A 22,780-nucleotide genomic window follows, 5' to 3' on the forward strand; every position below is an offset into this window, starting at 1 on the left:
CCCCCCCCCCCCCGAATGAATTTTTAGTCATCTAAAAGCCCTCCCAGCAATCTCTGTGGCACTATCAATGTCACATCACTTTCTAGCTAAGGCAGCTGAAGTGCAGGGAATCACGTGGACCAAAGGCACATGGCAGTTGATAGCAGTCCGCCTGCAGAAGACCCTCTGGGTCATACAGCCACTCATAATGCATTTCTCATGTGAACCTGTCAGGGTGGTGGATATAGCCTCGTAGAATCTAGTGTAGCTCTAGGCCACCAACATAGAATTATCTCCAAGATGTATTCAACAAACAAAGCCAAGTGGCACCAAATAAGTATAATGGGTGTTAACATTTGTGTTTTTATAAACGAGGTGGGTAGTTTATATGAAATATATTATGAAATTTGCACCTATGCATATACTCATTAATCATTAAAACCCAAAAGGTAGGGGTGTTTGTGTGTGTGTGTGTGTGTATGTGTGTGTGTGGTATATGCATGTCTATATAGATGTGCATATTTGTGTGTGTGTATGTGGAGCCAGAGGTCAACATCAAGTGTCTTCCTCATGGCTTTCCATCTTATTTTTTGAGACGGGGTCTTCCAATGAGCCTAGAACTGACCAACTAGCTAGGCTGGCTAACCAGCAGCACCCCCCCCTTCTGAATCCCTCCCCACCACTTCATGATTCTCCTGCCCTGGAGATCCAGGGGATCCAGCATTCTCAGTGCTGAGATCAGGCATGCTGTTCCACTTTACTTAAAAAATTATTTTTACGTATATCTCTGAGGATGTATGGCATATTCCAGAAAGGATATATTCATAAAACAGATTAATAACAATTGCTTGTGGGAGAATGAAATATGTGATGGAAGCAAACTAGGGATTATTTTTCATTGTTTGTCCCGTTTAAGTTCATTGGGTTTATTATTGTTTAAACTAGTAAGTTATTTTAAAAGCCCCCTGCGTGTTCTGATATGCTTAGGAATTGTGTACAGGCACAGCAGTGTGTACTTGTGTTGTGTTCTTATGTCGAAAGCGCACCGTGCTGATGTGCCCTTTGGTTTTGACAGAGACATTCAACATTCAGCAGCATGAAGCCAGCCAGCAAAGGGATGTCTCAGCGCTTGGATCTGCCAGACCTTCCCCTCTCCGGTAAATGTCTGAAATCACAACTCCTTTGGCCTACTTTAGTGGTGTTCACTTTTTGTTGCATGAACTTGAACTTGGAAAACTAATTGGTGGTATTTATTTCTGCTGATTTCGTCCCTCGGGGTGCACATTGTGCCCTTCAGAGCCAAATGTGCAGCTCGTGCTAGAACGAGTATCTCCTACTTGCGGCCCTCCTCAGTGTGTGGATGCAAGAGAGATGCCAACTTGGCTGGATTTGTGTTGTTTTTAATAAGCTGAATCTCAAGACATATCTTCTCTTCAAAAAAAAAAAAAAGTAACTATGTTATGCAAAAACCCTTGTCTGGCTTTGTGTTTGTCCACTGATTCCTCAGGTCTTTAAATGCACCATTTTCAGGTCTTGCTGTCTCTGAGAAGCATCCTTTCCTCTTGTTGCACTGTATTCTTTTCAAACTCAAATCCTGACAGTAAGGCGGAGCTCTCATAGGTCACATTTTCATTCCCGCTGAGCCTCCTGTGCTGATGGTGCAGAGGCATAGCCAGTAAGAAGAGAGTAAGCAGAGCCCTGCTTGGCTCGAGTCTCTTGGCACTGCCACTCCCCTCCCAGCTTTGGCTTTGTTGTGTTTTGCTTTCATCGTGTCTTGAGATAGAAACAATCCTGGTACTGGGAAGGTAGCAAGCACAATGGTTAAGAGCGCTTACCATCCTTGCAGAGGACCTGAGTTTGCTTTCCAGCACCCACATTAGGGGGCTCACCTGTAACTCCAGGGGCTCTGACAGCCTCTTTTGGTCTCTAAGGGGCACCTGCATTCATAGGCATTAACTTACAGTCAAACATATACACTTAATTTAAAATTGATCCTAAAAAAAGAAAGAAAGAGAGAAAGGAAGAAAGAAAGAGAAAGAAAGAAAGAAAGAAACTACTTCAAAGTTTCATTTGAAGGATTGAAATAATTCATGTAAAAGACACTGAAGATATTGCCTGGTGTGTGGTGGGCATCATAGAAATACTTGCGTGTAGTCATGTCCCTTGCTGCTGTCTGCTGAGCCTGTTACTATGCTCAGAAAAAAGGAACGGCAGTGCTTTTAGTCTAGTAAATATCAGTGAGTTTTCTTCAGGGGACTGGAACCAAGCTTATACCACAGTGAACTAAGACACAAAAAGTTATGCTTGCTCTGTGTTGTAATTTAGGTATACAACAGCATTACATCTAAAAATACACATATCTTGCTTAACAATCACCGATTATCATCCCCAGTAATCATCTCAGCCTTCAGCAGTTTAGCATCTCTTATCAGACAGAGGGTCTTGCCTTTATGTTGATGGCTACTGACTTTGGTCAGGTAGTGCTTGCTGAAGCTGGGATAATGGTGGCATTCCTTACCAGTGACATTTAACTGTGTCACTTCACCTTGGCTTTCCCAAGGGCTTTTTCCCACACAGCACTTCTTACAAAACTAGAGTCACTACTTTCAAAACATGGCTTTCCCCGAGTTTATGTCATACTCTTAAACCCTTTGTTACCATTTCTAGTGTTCATAGCACCTTCACCAGGCAGAGATCCTTTCTCAAGAAATGACTTTCTTTGCTCCTCTGTAAGGAACAGCTCACTACCGACTAATGTTTTCTCCTGATGGCAGCAGTTCAGTCTCCTTGGGGCTCCTTTGCCATTTCCATGCCTGCAGTGATCCCCACCACTGATGTCTGGGACCCCTCAAAGTCACCACCGAGAGCTGGGATCAACTGCTTCCAAACTCCCGTTGATGTTGATGTTTTTATCTCTTCCCATGGATCACCGTGTTCCTAGTGGCATCTCAAGTTCTGCATCTTTCCAGAAAGCAGCCTGTTTATTTTGCTCAGATTCATGGGAAGAATCATTATTTGTGGCAGCTATAGCTTTTGAAATTTTTGTATAATAAACTTTGAAAGTAAGAGTTGCTCCTTGATCCACAGGTCGTAAAAATGGCCTCTGTGTCAGGAGGCAAAGAAAGAATGTTAATAATATTATTTTTGTACATCTCCATCAATAGTTTTGGATGACCAACCAAAACAACCAGGAATACCACCAAGGACAGTGAGGGTGGAGTTGTTGATTTTGTTTATTATTATTGTACATGTGTGCATTGTATGTGTAAATATGCATGTACCACCACACATATGTAGAGGTCAGAAGACAACTTTGTAGAGTTGGTTCTCTCCTGCTACTTTCACATGGTTTCTAGTGTGCAGCAAGGCCTTCACCCACTGATACATTGTAGACCCTGAGCATAGTGCTATTATTATTACTATTACTATTATTACTATTACTATAAATCATGTGTGTATATGCCTTAGTGTATATGTGTGCACCACATGTATACAGTGCTCGGGGAGGCCAAAAGAAGGTATCAGACCCCAGAGAACTGGTCTAGACCGCTGTGAGCTGCTGTGTAAGTGCTGGTAACTGAACTCAGGTCTTCTGCAAGAAGAGCCAGTGTTGTTAACCTAAAATGTCTCTCTAGGCCCACAGGAAGGTTTTGAAAGGATTTTCTGTGTGTGAGAGCAGTAGACCTTTAACAGCGAGCTTTAAAGATTTCATACATGGTGTTGTAAAGAGATGCACTGTCATCCTGCCTTCGCTGCTCCATTCACAGAGTATAGGCAGGATTGGTTCAGTACAGTCTTAAGTACCCAGGGCTTGGGGAGTTAGTATGACTGCAACCTAAAAGCATTTAAGTCTGAGCACCTCTTTCCCAGAAATGGAGGGTGGAGGGTGGAAACCTGTCTGCATCATTATGTAATATAGCACACGCTCCTTATGCAGTGTAAAATGGGGAGTAATTTACTTGCTCAAACAGTGCTAGGTGAATTTTATAATTTATAATTTTTGTGGTAAAAAAGCTATACAACATAAAATTTGCTATCTTACTGTACTCTGTGGGTGATCATATTTTTATGTCTTTCTCAGTGGGGGGGGTTCTACCAACTTCCAAATTTCCTAATTGTCTAAAGAATCATTCTTTTGATTGACAAGATAAATAATAAAGTCGAGGCCACAATTATCGCTGTGGAGCTCGTTTGACTGCCCTCCTCCTTCTGACCCCCTAGGCACCTGTCTCCCAGAGATGATTCTGTTTACTATAATAAAGGACTGCATAGTGAAAACTGTTTGCTTCCAGCCATTTCCAGCAACTGCTTGTCAACACTGAGGTCATCCCAACTGCAGATTAATGTCCTGTTTTTGTTGTTCTCTTCAGTGATGTAGAACTGTTTTTCCTCTGCTATTCAGACCTAATTGGCCTCACCCCCAACATCATGCCCATAATTGATGGCTATTAGCTGAAGAGGTGCTGTTTTCTTCTGTGACTGTGGGTGACAGAAGGTGGCCCCAGCTGTCCTGTGATGTACTGCTAATCACTTGAGCCTTACAGCTCCAGCTTCTACTCTATATATGCCAGTCTTAAGTGTTTTTTGCTTGTTTTTGCTTTTATGATCCTTTGAGAAATCTGGAGAATTCAGCTCATTCTAATACCTATTTTCACTAATGCTCATATGAGAGGAGCAGAAAGGAGCCTTTTCAAATGTTTTTGCTCAGTTTTTAGTGAACTATAAGTCTGTAATTGAAACAATTTTTTCTCATGTGGCCTATTGTTCTTGCTTCCCAGCTTTTTGTCTGCTTCTACCTGACAGTCATCTGAGACATTTTCCTACCAGTTTTTTCTCTGTGATATCAACAGCGTAAAGCAAACACACTAGCTAGAGGCTGGGCTAGAGGAGTAGGTGTCCTAATGGGGCTTAGAAGGGCCCTTACTTTACTTAATACTTTGATAACTGTTTGAAAATTAATAATCATTTTTGAACAAATGGCTGCTTTAGCACAAGGCTTTTTCTTCCTTTTCTCTTACATGTATGGGTATTCTGCCTACATGTTGTTTGTGAGCCACTGATGTGCCTGGTGCCTGTGGAGGTCAAAAGAGGATGTTGGATCCTCCTAGGACTGGAGTTACAGATGGTTGTGAGCCATCAGCTGAGTGCTAGGAATTGAACCCAGCCAGTGATTATAACCACTGGGTCATTTCTACAGCTCAACTAGATCCCTTTTTAAGAGATATTTTGTTTGTTTGTTTGTTTATATATGTATGTATGTGTGTGTGCGTGTATGTATGTATGTATTTGTGTATGTGTGTGTGTGAATATATGCATCCGTGAACATAGGAGGAGGTGGAAAGAGTGTTCCTGTCATTCACCACCTAATAATCCTTTTGAAGAACCATCCCCCCTCAGTCTGAGGTTCTCATTTTCTTGGCTAAGCTGTGTGCTAGCAAGTACCAGAAATTCTCTTTGTTTTCATTCCTGTTGGAGTTGGGGTTTCAGATGTACACAGGACACCTTGCTTGCTGAGATCTGACCTCAGGTCCTCATGATTGTTCAGTAAGCACTCTGAACAACTGAGCTATCCACCCTGGCCCAAGGTTTTACAGAGTGTGTGGGTAGTCCTGCCTGGAGACAGAAGATAACATGCATGCCCCTATTTCATCTTTATTATTCCAGAAAGAAAAAAATATGTACATGTGTATATGTATGGTCTGTGCACATACTTATGTAGATATGTCTTTGTACTTGAGAATAAAATATGATAGCCAGTCATTTCTCCCCTTTTGAAGTAAGTGACACTGTTTTGATTCATACAGATCTTCTGAAGGGAAGGGCTGAGGACCGGAAGTCAGACCCTTACCTCCGAAAGAGTCCTTCACTGGAGTCCCTGAGCAGACCCCCCTCCCTGGGCTTTGGGAACACCAGACTACTGAGTGCATCCACTGGGGGTCTGAAGCCAAGCAAGCTCAGGTAAATACTGAATTTTAAAGTATGAGAAATGGGATGAACATCGTTTGCCTCCTTCTGTCTCATCCACAGTCAGCTTACTTCTGAATGACAGCAATTAAGATGTAAAACATACCTTCAACAAGTCAAATAAAATGACACTACATAGTGGTTTGGGCCAAAATCAAATGAAAGACTGTACCTTTTTTAAGCAGGAGCTCTGAGATATATCAATGAATAAAGTCTCTTGTCATGCAAGCCTGAAGACCTGAATTCAATCTCCAAAACCCACATACAGGAGAGAACCAACTCCACAAAATTGTCCTCTGACCTCCACGTGCATGCATTGGCACACATATGCTACACACACACACACACACACACACCAATAAAGATAAAATTTTTAAAATGTTAAAGCTTAAGGAAAGTGGGGCTTGGAGAGTTTGCTTAGTGGTTAAGAGCACTTGTTGCTGGACCCAGGTTCAGTTCCTAGCACCCCTATCAGATGATTCTCAAGTGCCTAAAATGTTATTTCCAGGGGATTCACCACCCTCTTCTGACCTCTAGGAACACATGTACTTCTGTGGTGCACATGTATACATACATTTAGGCACACATGTATACCCATAAAATAAATGTAAAAATCTGTAAAGTTTAAGCAAAAGTACTTGAGAGGTTGTTGGTAGATCAGGGAGTCTAGAGAAGAGTGGGATCTCTGCCAGAAGCTGTGAATGATGGGTAGAACCCAACTCCAGGCCTCTAGAAGGCCCTGCCAAGCATACAGCAGACACCCAGCCAATCCAGGTAGACAGCTGGGGAGTTACAGCCAGAAAGGCAGGCTGGAGCCCTGCTACAGTCTTCAGTGCCAAAAAAGAGCTTCATACTTATTTTGGTAAAGCAGTGGGGAACCACTAAGACTGTGGTATTGTGTTTTTGTTTTTGAGTAGTGATTAAGAGCAGACCTGCTATTTAAGCAAGATTATTGAGAACACAGTGGCATAGAAAGAGGATTAGAGAGACGTTTCAAGATCAGTGTTTAAAGGGATGTAGCAAAGACGTGTAGCATGCAGCCGAGGAGGGAGTGAACAGTGAGGCTGACGGGGCAGTTGCCATCTTTACACCCATGCTTCTGCTGCCTCCTCCCTGCTGGTGCATGGTCAACACTCCGGCAAATGTGTTTCATGTTTCCCTTCTCTCCGGAGTCTTCCCTTCTTTTCCATGTTGTTAGTCTTCTGAATGAAGCACCCGGCGTCCTACTGCAGTCCTCTAAGAAGCCCCTGGAGTAGTCATCACTGTGCATCCTGCTCTTCTGGGTCTGAAGCTTAGCTCCACCCCCCTCACCTGTGATGATGGCTTAGCCCTTCACTCCACAATAAATGGAAGACTAATGAATCTACCATCAAAAATAGTAAATATGAGCTGGTTCAGTAGGTCAGAGCACCTCCCATGAAAGCAGAGGACCTAAGTTCAAATCCCACTTGGATGTCTTCCATACATTTGGATGTGTAATTTCATTCTACTTTTGGGTATCTTATCCAGTGCCTTGCCTTGTGTTCCACAAAACAGTTCACCCTAGATGAGTCTACAAAACTGTCTACTTCAGGGATAAGAGCTTTATAGTACTGTGATCATCCGTGTGGGTCTGAATACATGCAGATCCTGTATCTTTGGGATGTAACTGATACTTGATTCCAAATAGTTAAAGTCAAATGTTTCAATAGGCTTATAAAAGTCCCAAATATAGATCATCCTGCTATCTTCAGATAACTAATAGAAACAGATTAGAAGGACCAGAATTAGTGCTACTCTCAACTCAATGCCATAAACTGCAAGGTAGACTATTCATAGTATTTATCTTCTTCATAAAAGGTCAGTTAGTGATTTTAAATTCTTAATATCTGATACATTCATGTTATTAAGATTAGATTTTTTAGGGGCTGGTGAGATGGCTCATCAGGTAAGAGCACTGACTGCTCCTCTGAAGGTCCTGAGTTCAAATCCCAGCAACAACATAGTGGCTTACAACCAACCGTAATGAGATCTGACGCCCTCTTCTGGAGTGTCTGAAGACAGCTACAGTGTACTCATGTATAATAACAAATAAATCTTTTTTTTAAAAAAAAGGTATAAAAAAAAGATTGGATTTTTTAAAATTGCATTTGTCTTTGTGCGAGCATATGCCACAGGTCAGAGGACAACTTCTATCACATAAGTATCAACAAGGTTTCAGTTCAGCTCACTGGACTTGGCAGCAAGTGATGAACCATCTTGCCAGCCATGGAATTTTTGCATTAGAAATTAATCTGTGGCTATGCATAGCCAATTATGCCTACAATAAGCTGAGGTAGAAAGATGAGGAGTTCAAGACCAGTCTCGGATACATAATGAGTCCCTGTCTCAGAATAGAATAAATTTTCAACCTCTATTATTAAATATCTTATTATTTTCATTATTAATTATTACTGTTATTTGTGTGACATTGGACATTCTTCTCTTGCTCTCACCTTATTTTTTGAGACAGAACTTCTTACTGAACTTGCAGCTTGCTGTTAGGGCTGGGCTGACCGAGTGGCTATTAAACCCTAGGAGCCTCCATTCTCCACACTGGTGTCACAGGCAGGATCAACCATATCTGCCTTTTATGTTGGTGGGGTTTTGGACTCAGGTCCTCTGCCTTCATAGCAGGCGCTCTGACCTACTGAGCCAGCTCCCTAGCGCACTTACTTTAAGTATTTCTAAAGGTAAATTCTTTGGCCTCTCATTTATCCAGAAACTATTTCCTTTAATTGTTCAGTTATAAAGAGTGACATAATTCCAGGTGTGGCCACTATGACTTAATTTTATAAATTGTCCATATACGTGGAAAGGCAGTCCGCCAATTATACAAGAAAGTTTTTAGTGCATATTTCAAGTACTTTTCTTAAAACCGCTACATTAGTTTATATTTCCTATAAACCTAGAATCACCCATTCCTTGGTTAAAATTGTAGAAAAACATATTTTTTTAAGGGTCTGGAGAGATTGGCTTGTCTGGTAAAGTACCCTCTGTATGAGCGTGGGAACCTAGTTTGGATCCCTACCCTTACCTTGTCTGTAATCCTAGTGTGGAGAGCAGGGGCATGTGGCATGACAGTGGTGGATCCCCAGAGCTCTCACCAGCCAGTCTAGCCAATCGATGAGCCCCAAATTTGGTAAAAGACTCTGTCTCAAAAGATAAGATGGAAAACAAGTACGGAAGACAGTTGACGACGACCTCTACCTTCCACATACGTGCTGCATACACATGTACCTTCATGCATGCAGTCTCTCTCCATGCACACAATCAAAAATTTTTTTAAAGATGTATTTATTTATTTAGATTTATTTATTGTTATATGTAAGTACACTGTAGCTGTCATCAGACACACCAGAAGAGGGCGTCGGATCTCCCTATGGATGGTTGTAAGCCACCATGTGGTTGCTGGGATTTGAACTCAGGACCTTCGGAAGAACAGTCAGTGCTCTTAATCACTGAGCCATCTCTCCAGCCCCTAAACTTTTTTGTTTTCCTCTAAAGGGCTTATAATTTTAGTTTGTAAAGTAAGCTGGGAGTAGATTAACAAGAAAAATATACAAAATGCTGTTAAGGTGCAGAAACATAGGAACCATGTACAAAGTATGGGATTGAAAGAAAAGGTCAACTAGTTAAAACCTAACAGCCTCTTCCAGGGCGGGGCAGGTGGGGTCAGGTGAGTTTTAGGAGGGCAGTAAAATGTCTTTTGAGCACATGCTCAGGTTGTAGTGTCTGACCCAGGGTTTCTTCCTCTGTGATCTGGCTGGTGAGTGAAGGCTGAAGATAGCTGTGTTCATCTTTTCCTTGACCTCATCAGATACACGGAGAACTTTGCACAAAGTCTGTCTCCATGCTGGGAAGGGGAAGAAAGTGTGGGCAGGGGGACCTTTCATTAATCAGCTTTCCATCATATAACTAAGATGACTAACCTATCCAAAGAGAAGGTCTGTTTTGGCTCATGGTTTGAAGGTTGCAGCCTATGATCTCTTGGCCCTGTTGCTTTGGACCTGTGGTAAGTTGGGAGTCTGTAACATTACATAATTGCTGTAATTTTTCTTACTATGGAATATTCCATGAGTGTGACTGGACCTCAACTTACCTGTCTGCTTGTTGGCACATATTTGGCTATCTTTTTACTATTGTAAGAATGCCACCTTGCTACCTTGAGCATTCTTGGGTCAGTGTGTCAGTTACATCTATCTACCTTAGGAGTGGATTGATAATTCCTATCCTCTGTGGGTGTTTGCCCTTTGGTGGGTGTTTCTTTCTCTGCTATGAAATAGAGTACACTACAAAACTCCTGTCGCAATACACTTCTGACTCCATGACCCCATGCTAGAAGGCACTGTATGATCTTGAATCTCTTCTTAACATTTGAATAATTTTGACTAGCATAAAAATTAGTGTCAATGTTAAGAGAGGCCAACAGTGGGCTCCTAAACACTGGCTCTTAGGATGCTAAGATATTATAAGTAGTGATGTCATCTCAACTTTGGCTCACCCTGTGCCTAGAATCCATGGTCCATAAGCTGGGCAAAGACTCTGAGTCATTTCATTTTATTTTACTAATTTTTCCCTTCTTCTCTACTCCCAGCACCTCCTGTAACAGCTAGTTTGAGAGTTTACTATGCCTTTTCCTCAACCTTTTACATGTTAAAGTGTAGCCATGTATAGGCAGATTATACTCAAATGATGCTGTATTTCACTGAACAAAAAGCTAGATGAATAAATTTTAAAGATTTATTTTTTTATTTTATGTGTATGTTTGTGTACCACATGTATGCAGGAGCCCTCAGAAGTCAGAAGAGAACATCCAATTTTCTGAAAGTGCAATTATAGGCAGATGTGAACTGCCATGTAGTGCTGGGAACAAAACCTGTGCCCTTTCAAGACCTGTAAAGTCTTTTAACTGCTGAAGCCCCTCTCCAGCCATTTGGTGAACAAAAAAATAAATAAATAAAAAAGAAAAAGAAAAAAATTCTCCGATTTACATTGTCAAGTACAGTTTAGTTTTCTTTTATAATATGAGACATAGTATGTTTTTAATGTGACATATTTGGCTTTAAAGTACTTTTCTTTAGAGTACTTATTTACATAAACCTGTATTTTGGCTTTTTCTTATATAGTTATTTTTTATGTATTTGTGGGTTTTAAAAGTCAGATGTGGTAATGCATACCTGTAATTCTAGTGCTTGACATATAGAGACGGGAAGATCAGGAGTTCAGAGTCATCCTTGCCTGTAGAGGGAGGGAGGTTAAAACCAGTTTGGGGCATATGAGACCCTGTCTCAAAAGAAACAAAAACAAGAAACTAAAAAAAAAAAAACAAACAAACAAACAATAAACCCCGGGCTGGAGAGATGGCTCAGTGGTTAAGAGACTGCTCTTCTAGAGGTCCTGAGTTCAATTCCCAGCAACCACATGGTGGCTCACAGTCATCTGTAATGGGATCTGATGCCTTCTTCTGGTGTGTCTGAAGGCAGCGACTGTGTACTCACATACATGAAATAAATAAATAAATAAACAAATCTTAAAATACAAAACAAAACAATAAACCCAACCATTCCACCAGCATCCTCCTTAAACTGTGTGTTCTTTATCACCAGTGTTGAAAGAAGAGATCCTCTGGCAGCCCTGGCCCGGGAGTATGGTGGCTCTAAGCGTAATGCACTCCTGAAATGGTGTCAGAAGAAGACAGAAGGTTATGCGGTAAGGAGCGGTGCTGCCAAGTGGGCATTTGTAGTCCTGTGCCAGGATGTGCCCTGTGTGTGCGTGTGTTTGGTAGCCCGGTTTGCATATAATGTCATCTCTGTCCTCTCAGCCGTGACTCCCAGGGAGGGTATGATATTTGTGTATTGTACTATGCAAAGGTCTCCCAGATGAGGAAAGGCAGGCTGTGGGGACAGAAGGCCAGAAGGCCTGTCTGCAATCCATCCCACAAACTCTATCTGTAAGTAGTCACATGTGCTTGTAGGAAGGGAACCTTTTGCTTCGTTTCTCCCTAGACAGAGCTGTTTCTAACACTTCTTCCCAAATCGGGGAAACACTTCCTAATTTGCATAAAGGCTTCCAAAGGTTTTCCAAGTATTTTTTCTTAAGCTTTAAGTGTTTTCATTTAGTGTAGTTTTATTTGTCTAGAATGGTGTTTACTTTCTGAGAAGAGCAGACAAGGAAGTGATACCTGATATAGGTAGAAACTTTTATTATGAAATAACATACACAAAGATAAAAGTGCATGAATTAGAGTCTCATTAATCATTGTAAAATGAAAAACAAGTCAAAAACCCCATCCAGAAATAGCATGTTCAGTTCCCACAAGTCTGTCATAACTTTCCAGCCAGAGCCCTTTGCCACTCCCCAATATACCTGTCTGCCTCATTTCTTCTCCTTTCGGGTTTTTTGTAAATGGGCTTGAGTAGTGATGGCTTTTCTCAGCTTTTAGATAAGAGGAACAAAAAGCTATCTAATATTTCCATCTAGCTTTTCACACAGTATTAAGTGACTTGAATTCATCCTTTACCGCTGTAACTTATTTTCCTATTTAGTAATACACTCTGATGTCGTCGTTACTTATCTATGCTATTGATATTCTTATACCTGCTGGATATGCACTTAAGGTTGGAATCCCTGGGCCTTACTGCATGCTCATAATGAGATATGATAGAGGATGCCAAGCAGATTTCTAGTAGCTGTGTGTCGTCCATCCCATCGTCCATCCCGGGAGATCTGTCTGTATGTTCTCACCAGCCCGTTCTCCTTGATCATACTTATTTGGATAAAGGTATAGTCGCTTGTGATGGTTTTGATTTTTGTTAGCTTGTTGCCTAGTGAGATTGACCGCATGTTAACTGGTCATTTGGACAGTCTCTCTGTAGAGATGTACCTAATCAGGCCTTTCATCCTTACTTGTTTACTTGTATTTATTTTTGATCCTGAGGATGGAGCATAGAGCCTCTTACATGTAAAGCATTCTACCACTGAGCTGCTTGCCAAACTCCTGTCCATTTTAAAATCATTTCTCCCTTTTCTTCTTTGTTGTCTTTTAAAATCCTTTCTATGGGCTGGAGAGATGGCTCAGTGTTTAAAAGCATTCATTGCAATCATCATTTCTTCCAGGGCATCTGCCACCTGCTGATGTACATCCAAACATGCAGCCAAAATAGTCATAGATAGATAAAATGAAACATACATTTTAAGTTTAGAGATTTTTCTAGTTTATACATAAGTTCTTTGTTAAATGGATGTATCGCAAATTCTTTCATGTTGCTTAAAATTTCACTCCAAAACCAAAACTCTTAATAAAAATTATTTATTTTTTTCAATTTGTGTATGTTTGGATGCATGTGTGTAGACACATGCATGCCATCATAGTGTACCTGTGGAGGTCAGAGGTCATCTCTGTAGAGTTGCTTCTCTCCATTTTATGTGGCTTCAGGAATCAAAGCAAGTGCTTTTACCTGCTTAGCAATCTCTTGCCAGCCCAGAGCTCTTAGTTTGCACTAAGCTAGATTGATGCATCTTTTTGCTAATGGTTAAGTGCTTTTTGTATCCTGCCCAGGAATCATTTGTCTGAGGGCCAGGTGTGGTAGCCCATGCCTTTTGTCTCAAACTATAGAGATAGAGGTAGGCTGATCTCTGAGTTCCAGGCCAGCCAGGAACACATAGTGAAGCTTTATTTTTCTATAGTTAATGCTAAGTGGATACACCTTTTAAATTTCCATCCTCAGCTCCTTTCCCCCTTTTTGCTAAAACTTCAGAAGAGTCTGATATTATAGCACTATATAAGACCTGCCCAGTCTCAAGCTTTTGAAAGTAGCCAGGACTAAGAAAGAAGCTAGCAAGTAACCATGGCTTAGCTAAGTCCCAGTTAGCTGAGATTCTCATTGTTGTATTACCAAGAGAGTATGGTAATGGAAACTGGAAGAAAACAGTCAAGAAGATCAATCAGCCTCGACCGTGGCTGAGCCCAGCGTGGTTGTCTCTGGCTGGATGCTGTCATTTCTCTACTGCAGAAGTGGATCCAGGAACAGACAAGTGGAGTTCAAAGACAATTATAGTTTTCAGAAGAAACTGACCCTCTGCGGTGTGTTGTTATAATTAAATGGCGAGGAGGAGATCGACAGTATATTTCCAGTCAGTTGAGAGAAAAATATTTCCTGCTAACGAAAACTTGTTTTGTAAATGTCTTGGATTAAGTTTTCGAGATACTTTATGTTTGATGAAACTCACAACTTGTTGTGTCTAAAGAATATTTTTCACTCATTGTTAAGTGACTGTGAGTTTAGAAAGAATTATAAATCACACATGTGTCTATCTTTCACAACTCTTGTCTAGCTAGACCAGTTTGTTCACATTGGTGTCTGGAGCTCTCTGTACTTACACTCACAGAATTAAAAAGACAAAACCAATTGTTGAAAAGTTCAGATGATTCATAATCTCTTTGAAGACAATATGGGTTTTTACTTCAAATAACTTTGTACCTTGCTGTCTTTCTGTACGGCCAGGTGTTGAAGTGAAATGGACAGTGTGGAAGGGAAGCCTTTAAACACTAGTTCTCTGGTGCAGGGTCCCTGCCTGACAGCCAGGAAGCAGCATTAAGCATTAGAATGCTGAGGCCGTCTTGGCGCCTTTTGGTGTTCCTTTGTGGGGTGCTCTGTATTTGTGAGGGTCAAGGCTACAAGTGCAGCAGCCAGCTGGGCTGAGGACAGCCTTTCCTCCTGCCTTCCCTCACCAAGGGACCTTGACCTGGATTGCGTGGAATTCACTCCAGATCTCTGCAGAGCCCTGTTAGTCACCTCCCAAGCAGCACAAGGCATGGTTGTCTCCATGCACCTTGGCTGTGTTTCTAGGGCTCCGCCATGTCCTGGACTCTAGTGGACACTGGCAATTCAGTCCAGGTCATGGCAAAGTTAGCAAGTGTGAAGTCTGCTAAGACTGTGTGACTTTGGAAGCTGATTCTTTCCAGAGCCTCCAGGTTAGGGTCCTGCCCCCAACGTGTGGAAACAGAAACTGAGAAAGTTGCTAAGCTAAGCAAATGCTATTTACGCTGCTCCCTATACGATTAAGTCACACACAAACTTCACAGCTCCTTCTGCAGACTTGAATGTTAGCTTCCACTAAATTAGATGGGAAAGTGATGGTCTTTTCTTGTAGCCATTAGTATTCCTGCCATTCTTCTATACTCCACTTGTCTTTCAGCATGCAGGCTCTTGACATCTTGAGGTGCATAACTGTCAAGAGTACACATTAGGCTGGGGTCCTCCATGCTGCCCACATATCTGAATTCCCTGAATTCCCTGTCTTAGCCCTTCCATGTTGCTACAAAATACCACAGATCAGATGGTTTACACACAGTAGGAAGTTACTTTTCATAGTTAACGGTTGGGAAATCAAAGACAAGGCAGATCTGTGGTGAGGAAAGCCTGTTAAATAGGTAACACCGTTGGCTGTGCCCTTGAAAGGAGTGAGACAATTTGCAGCCCCCTTTTGTAAGGACATAATCCCATCAGGGTACCCAACCATCTTCCAAAGGCTCACCTGTAAAATCATCACCATGGTGACCTGGGGACTGAGCTGCACTCACAGCCTTTCTCCCTTTTTTTCATGGGATAATTTAAGGTCCCTTAGAAACAGGGATTGAGTAAGAAAACTCCATCCCCAAGATGGTTTCCTCCCAGAGCCTTCCATTGTGATGCACACTTTAGCTTCCATTTTCACCAAGGCCCAATCAAAGTTTGCAGCCTATTCATAGGTACTGAGACCAGAGAGTGAGACTGAACATACTACAGTGAGCCGTGTCAACCCTGAGAGGGGAGCAGTAGTTCAAAACTAGGTGCTGTGATCTTGGGGTTATGTGCTAATGCGCAAGACCCTGAGTTCAGAACCCACACAGTAGGTGGGGATCTGAATGCTGCTGTCAATGCTCCAGCTGTGTTGCATCAGCCTGAAGGCCAGCAGCAGCAGCCGTAGCAACTTCTTTTTTTTTTTTTAAAGATTTATTTATTTATTTTATTTTATGTGTATAAGTACACTGTAGCTGTGCAGATGGCCGTGAGCCATCATGTGGCTGCTGGGAATTGAATTCTGGACGGCCCAGCTCACTCTGGCGCAATACACTGTAGCTGTCTTCAGACACACCAGAAGAGGGCGTCCGATCTCATTACGGGTGGTTGTGAGCCACCATGTGGTTACTGGGATCCAAACTCAGGACCTTAGGAACAGCAGTCAGTGCTCTTGCTCAATGCGCCATCTCACCAGTCCAGTAGCAACTTCTAATAGTTTTGATTCATGGCAATCCTGGGGAAGGTGGAGTATAATAGAGTTACTTCTAAACCTGATCTGAGAGACAATTAAGTGAGGATTGAGCATGAAGTAAAGAAACTAGTTTTAGGCTACAGTTAGAAGGCCACCAAAAATAATCATTCATATTGTGGATAGAAAAACAAACACAATCCCCACAAAAACACCAGAGTTCTCACCTCAAAGGAAATAAGATAATATATTCTAGAACTGAATCTGAGTGATCATATCCAAGAGCTAGGTTACCCCAGGTTCCTTGTTCCAGGGCAGGAACAGTTTTATAGTAACAAAGAGCAGAGCTTCATAGTAGTAAAGCAAAGAGTCTCAAGGTATTTTAAAAATACAGTGAGGGGAAACACAGGAGAGGCAGTTAGAGCAAGATGGGGGAGTCTCTCCTAAGAGATCCAGATGCTGTCTGATAACACTCTTAGCTTTTGGCTTGGTGGAAGTCATAATTTCCAAAAAGGTTTCTGTCTGTTAATCACAGTTATGTTAGGTTTGGCAAGGAGTGGCTATTTCGAGGGCCAAAGCTAGCCCAAGTGGAAGTATTCTTTAGGCTCTGGATCTGCAACATTCCAGCCTCTCCATATCACTGCAGTTCCGATCAGTCAGTCGGCCTTTGCAGATGTGGTGTGGACGGGATCCCAAGCAGAGGGACAGTTAGTGTGAAGAGCTTAGGCAGGAAGGGGAGGACCATGATTGGGGTAATGGGCAGGTGGGAAAGGAGCAGCCAGGAGTAGGATGAGAGAGGCCGTTACTGCTGGAAGTGCGGCTGAGCTCCTGAGTGGTAGGCAGTGCCACTCCGGTAGTAAATGGCCTTGCTGTGTCCCAGCTGGAAAAGAGTTCTTGAAGATGCACACACCTGAGTTGTGCGGTTCTTTACATCCCTCTCTTGTCCCCAAGTAAGAGAAGCATGAATCTTGCCTCCCAGAGGTGTTAATGTCTGCTCTGTAGCACAAGCCCTAGTGATCCCCTGTGACTCAAGATCCCTGAACACAGTAGCGTAAACTGCATGTCAGTGGCTTCTTTTAAATCTCCAGCAGGCTGAGTGTGGTAGTTCACACTCTCATCATTGTGAGTTCAAGGCCAGCCTTATCTACATAGAGAATTCCAGGATAGCCAGGACTACATAAAGAGATACTGTCTCAAAACATCAAACAACACAGAAAAACCCTGTCTTGAAAAACCAATGAAACAAAACAAAGTCACTAGCAGGAGATGGAGGGTTAGCTCAGTTGAAATTTGTGAGGACTGAACTTCTGTACGGAAAAACACACTAATAATTCACAGGCAATTAAAGTACTCAAAAATATGAAATTGTGTTGTTTATCAGGCAGTGTGACTCTGTCATAACGGGGCCTAAAACTTAAGCAAACTAAAATCTCATGCAATAGCCAACTTTATTCATTGCATCAGACGATTTATACTCTGAGGGTTAAGAAGTGTCACCTGAGTAAAGTGTCAGTCACAAGGACAAGACCCACATTGCAAAATCATGTCTTTTGTAAAAGCATGTGAACAAGTAACAATAGCCAGTGGCCATGAGTAATCTAGAGTAAACTCACCTCCATTCACCTCCACCTGCTATACTTGGTAGGCCCAAAGGCACATTCAAGAACAATCCTGGGTCTCGATGGAACTGAGGAACCAAGACTCTTGTTTTCTCACAAGCACTCAGAATTCTCACAGAACTCCATTCTTGGAATGTGTCTTGACATCATGTTTTAAACTAAATATTTAACTAAACACCGGGCATCAAAACAGTGCAATTAGAAGAATGGGATACCATTTCTTTACTTACACGTGGGAAGATTTTTTTTGATGATGATGATGATGGTGGTGATGATCATGGTGGTAGTGATGGTGGTGGTGATGGTGATGATGATGATGATGATAATGATGATGTGGTCAGAATGAGAATCCTGCTCAAAGCAGCTGAGTACCAGCTTTGGGGAAGAAATTTAGAAGTGTATACAGGTACTGTAAAAATCAGCGTACCCTTTAACACAGAATTATTCTTCATTCCTAGATATTTATACCAAAGAATAGTCATAGACGCCTGTAAAGGTCTAATTACAGATTCATTATGCTTTTATTTATGATTACTTTAAAAATTGGAAGTGAGCCGGGTGGGGGTGGGGGTGGCACACGCCTTTAATCCCAGCACTTGGGAAGCAGAGGTAGGCGGATTTCTGAGTTCGAGGCCAGCCTGGTCTACAGAGTGAGTTCCAGGACAGCCAGGGCTACACAGAGAAATCCTGTCTCAAAAAACAAAAAACAAAAACAAAAACAAAGAAACAAACAAAAAAACAAAAATTGGAAATGATAAAAAATGCTTATAGTGGAGAATTAAGTACATTATGTCTGTTACAGAATATTAAAAAGCCCTTAAGTATTATGCTTCAGGAAAAGCTAAAGGCATAGAGAAAAAAAAGTGGGAGCTAGGATATAGCTCAGTGTAGAACATTTATGCAGCATGTTCAAGGCTGGGATTGCACCCCAATACTACAAAAACAAGAAAATAATAGATCTAAGAGAGCTTAATTCTTTCCCCCTCTTCCTTATCCTTCTTCTTCTTGTCTATATTTGTTAGCTGTTTATTTATTGAAAGAAACTATTCCTTAGCCCACACAGTCACATTTCATAGTTCAGAACACAGGTCAATGATGAACTTATATGAAGCTCAATCCCAAGAAATCTTTTTTTTTTTTTTTTTCGGTTTTGGAGACAGGGTTTCTCTGTGTAGCCTGGGCTGTCCTGGAACTCACTCTGTAGACCAGGCTGGCCTCGAACTCAGAAATCCGCCTGCCTCTGCCTCCCAAGTGCTGGGATTAAAGGCATGCGCCACCACCGCCCGGCCAATCCCAAGAATTTTTTACAGTCTGCAATCACTGCACTCTGAAAGAGAGCAGCCTTCCCTGTGTCTTCAAAATCTTTCATGGGATCATAATTTCTGAAGAAATCTGCATATGCCTTCTTTCTTGGTTCAGCCTCACCAAACTTACAGAAGCTGCAGCTCCCAAGAGCCACAGTGAATACGCCAATGGTACTTATGCGATAACAATAGGAACCTGCGGAAGCTTGGCCAGAAGACCACACAGCTGAAGTTGCCACAACACAGTGAGAGTCATGAGAATGATTGTCCTCCACCAGCGTCTTTCAGTTCTGGGAGAAATGAATGGTGTTCCAGCAGCATGCAAGCGCACAAGTGCATGGAAGACCATTGACTGTAGCAAAAAAGGAGTTCACTTTTTCATTGTAAAATAAAATTTTATGGGACAGCCTAGGTTGTTTTGTATTGTGCTGAGGATTGGATGAGGGCCTCACCCACCCTGAGCATGAATTGCACCACTGGGGACTAAAATCAGGGCTCTCTCACCGAACTAAGCCCTACTCCCAAAATGACGTCTGTTTTAAGGAAAAGAGTCAGATACAAATGACATGATATGACTCCATTTTTTTTTTTAATTTCTGGATTAGAAAAACACATAGCAGAGATGGAGAGATGACTCAGTAGTTAAAGGCACTGGCTGCTCTTCCAGAGGACCTGGGTTCAATTCCCAGCACCCACATGACAGCTCACAACTGTCTATAACTCCAGGTCCAGAATATCTGACAGTTTCACACAAACGTACATGCAGGCCAAACACCAATGCACATAAAATAAAAATAAACCATTTAAAAAAAAAAAAGACAAATCCTCGGAATGGAAGGTAAGTTAGTTCCCCACTCTTCTTCAAACTCGTGGCCTCTTTTACCATCAGATGCTAGTGCACGCATATGTGTATTTGCATACGCGTACATATTCCTAAGTATGGCTTGTTACATTCATATAATATTCCTTGTATGTTTTTAGGGTTAACCACTTGGCACTGGACAACCAATTGGTGTGTTCTTCCCTGCAGAGGGTCACCCCTCCCACTCTTGGCTTTACTCACTTGCCTGTGCTTTACCATGTAGTATTGAGGCCTTGTGGGCTTTTTCCCATACAGTTTGGCTCACATTTGGGCAGTCATGTTGGTGAGACTTTTTCTGATATTGCTTGGAGACACAGTTTCACAGGCAAGGTCCTCTGGCTCTTACAATAGTTCTACCTCTTCTGTAGGTGTAGGAATGTTTTCTAAATGCACCCATTGAGACTGGGCTCCACAACTCTGTATTTTAATTGCTTGCAGATTTCTGTAATTGTCTATTGCAAGGAGAAGTTTCTTTGATGAAGGGTGAAGACTACCCATATCTGTCAGTGTAAGGACAAATGTTTATAGATTGTTGTTAGCCTGGAGAGATGGCTCAGCAGTTAAGAGCACTGACTGTTCTTCCAGAGGTCCTGAGTTCAATTCCCAGCCGTCACATGGTGGCTCACAACCATCTGTCATGGGATCTGACGTACTCTTCTGGTGTGTGTCTGAAAACAGCTACAGTGTATTCATATAAATAAAAAATAAATAAATCGCCGGGCAGTGGTGGCTCATACCTTTAATCCCAGCACTTGGGAGACAGAGGCAGGCAGATTTCAGAGTTCGAGGCCAGCCTGGTCTACAGAGTGAGTTCCAGGACAGCCAGGGCTACACAGAGAAACCCTGTCTCGAAAAACCAAAAAATAAATAAAATAAATAAATAAATTCTTAAAAAAATAAAATAGATTGTTGTTAAGGGATAATCTGGTTTAGTAAATTAGTAATTCCAATAACCATGATTTCACTAGCCTTGGATAGTTAGTTTCCAGTACCAGGTTAGGTATCCCTGTTGATTACCACCAAGTTATGTGTGCCACCATTGCACTGGTAGGGTTCCGTGGCGTGCTGGTCTTGTTATGGTTCCTAGGTTATGGAGCCGGGGAAGATTCTTGTTTGTTGTGGTGGTTGGAATAATAACAGGCCCATAGGTTCATATATATGAATGATTAGTCACCAGGGAATACCATTATTCGAGAAGGAGTAGGAGGGGTGGCCTTTTGGAGGAAGTGTGTCACTGGGGATGACCTGTAAGGTTTGTAAAGCCCATGTCAGGCACAGTATCTTGCTTTCTCTGCCTGCAAATTAGAATATAGCTCTCAATTACATCTCCAGAATCATGCCTGCCTGCATGCTGCCATGATGATGAGAACTAAACCTCTGAAACTATAAGCCAGCCCTCAGTTAAATGATTTCTCTTGTAAGAGCTGCCTTGTTCTATTGCCTTCACAGCAATAGAACAGTGCCTAAGACATTGCCTTTAGAAGCTTGCATTGTGCCTTCTGGTACCTGGGAGCACTCAGGTCAGTTCCAGCTCGGGGGTCTTAGGGACCGTTCTGAAGTGTATGATGTCTTCAGCACCAGGGGCTTACCTTTCACCTCTGCTAGGAAATCAAGGTATATAGTAGATTTACTTTTAGATTTTTGAGAATTCTCCATTCTAATTTCCTTAGTGGCTGTACTAGGTCAGAATTCTGCCAATGATGAATGGGAGTTCCCTTTCTCCCACGTCCCCTCCAGGATTTATGTTGGTTGTTCTCTTGATTGTTGCCATTCTGATTGGGGCAAGATGAGATCTTGAGCTTGCTTTGATTTGTATTTTTCTAATTGCTAGAAATGATGGACTATTTTTTAGTTATTATTTTTCTTTTGAGACAAGTTCTAGGCTTCTCTCTCTCTCTCTCTCTCTCTCTCTCTCTCTTTATCTCTCTCTCTCTTTCTCTCTCTCTCTCTCTTTCTCTCTTTTAAAGATTTATTTATTTGTGTATATGAATACACTGTTGCTGTCTTCAGACACAACAGAAGAGGGCATCAGATCCCATTACAGATGGTTGTGAGCCACCATGTGGTTCCTGGGAATTGAACTCAGGACCTCTGGAAGAGCAGTCAACGCAGTTCTCTTAACCACTGAGCCATCTCTCCAGCCCCTCATTTTTCAAATGGATCGTGCTTTTTAAATTTTGGGAGTTTGGTTTTTGGGGAATGAGTCTTGATTTTTGATTTTGAGTTACGTGTATATTGTGGATATTAAGCCTGGCAAAGGTTTCCTCCGTTCTGTGGGCTTCCTCATCATCCTGTTGGTTGGTTTAGCTATGCAGAAGCTTCTTAGCTTCATGAAGCCCTCCTGCACATATGTCCACATAAACATACTGGAAATAAAGTAATAGAGTAAAGCAGACCAAGGACTGACAATCTAAATTTTCTTTAGGAGGTGGGTTTCACAAATATTCATTTTCTTACTGTGATTCATAATGTGAATATATTTTTTGTATTGAATGTTATATTATGACATGTAATTTAGGGATAGAAAGTCTGAGGGAAAGGCCATCAAAAAGTATTACAGTCAATAATTAAACCAGGTCTTTTTTGAAAAGGAAAATAAAAAACTTAAAGTGGAAAACAATTCCTATGGGAAGCATGTTTACCTGGAACTGCAACATTCAGAATTCACTTTAGAATTCTGTTGAGGTGCATGCATTCACACCTCTGCTGTCTTACCTCAGACCTATGAGGGAGTCAACACACTAATGATTTCCTTTTAAACTGTACCTTTAAAAAGTAAG

The 22,780-nt window shown here is 41.8% G+C and overlaps 1 protein-coding gene and 1 long non-coding RNA gene across 7 annotated transcripts in view; both read left to right on the forward strand.

The window, feature by feature from the left end:
• The window catches only part of Specc1 (sperm antigen with calponin homology and coiled-coil domains 1), a 293,053-nt gene that overhangs the window by 227,230 nt on the left and 43,043 nt on the right, over positions 1-22,780 (forward strand). For all 6 annotated transcript variants that reach the window (XM_031353951.1, XM_031353952.1, XM_031353953.1 and 3 more), the window contains 3 exons: positions 1,055-1,136; positions 5,784-5,937; positions 11,571-11,673. In XM_031353951.1, the coding sequence (XP_031209811.1) occupies positions 1,055-1,136; positions 5,784-5,937; positions 11,571-11,673 (339 nt within the window). The remainder of the gene's footprint in view (positions 1-1,054; positions 1,137-5,783; positions 5,938-11,570; positions 11,674-22,780) is intronic.
• On the forward strand, positions 16,835-19,546 carry LOC116078614. The gene is made up of 2 exons (XR_004113609.1): positions 16,835-18,240; positions 19,254-19,546. It is a non-coding gene; the product is annotated as an uncharacterized LOC116078614 (long non-coding RNA).

The sequence above is a fragment of the Mastomys coucha genome, unplaced genomic scaffold, assembly GCF_008632895.1.
Source record: "Mastomys coucha isolate ucsf_1 unplaced genomic scaffold, UCSF_Mcou_1 pScaffold5, whole genome shotgun sequence".
In the NCBI taxonomy this organism is placed as follows: Eukaryota; Metazoa; Chordata; class Mammalia; order Rodentia; family Muridae; genus Mastomys; species Mastomys coucha.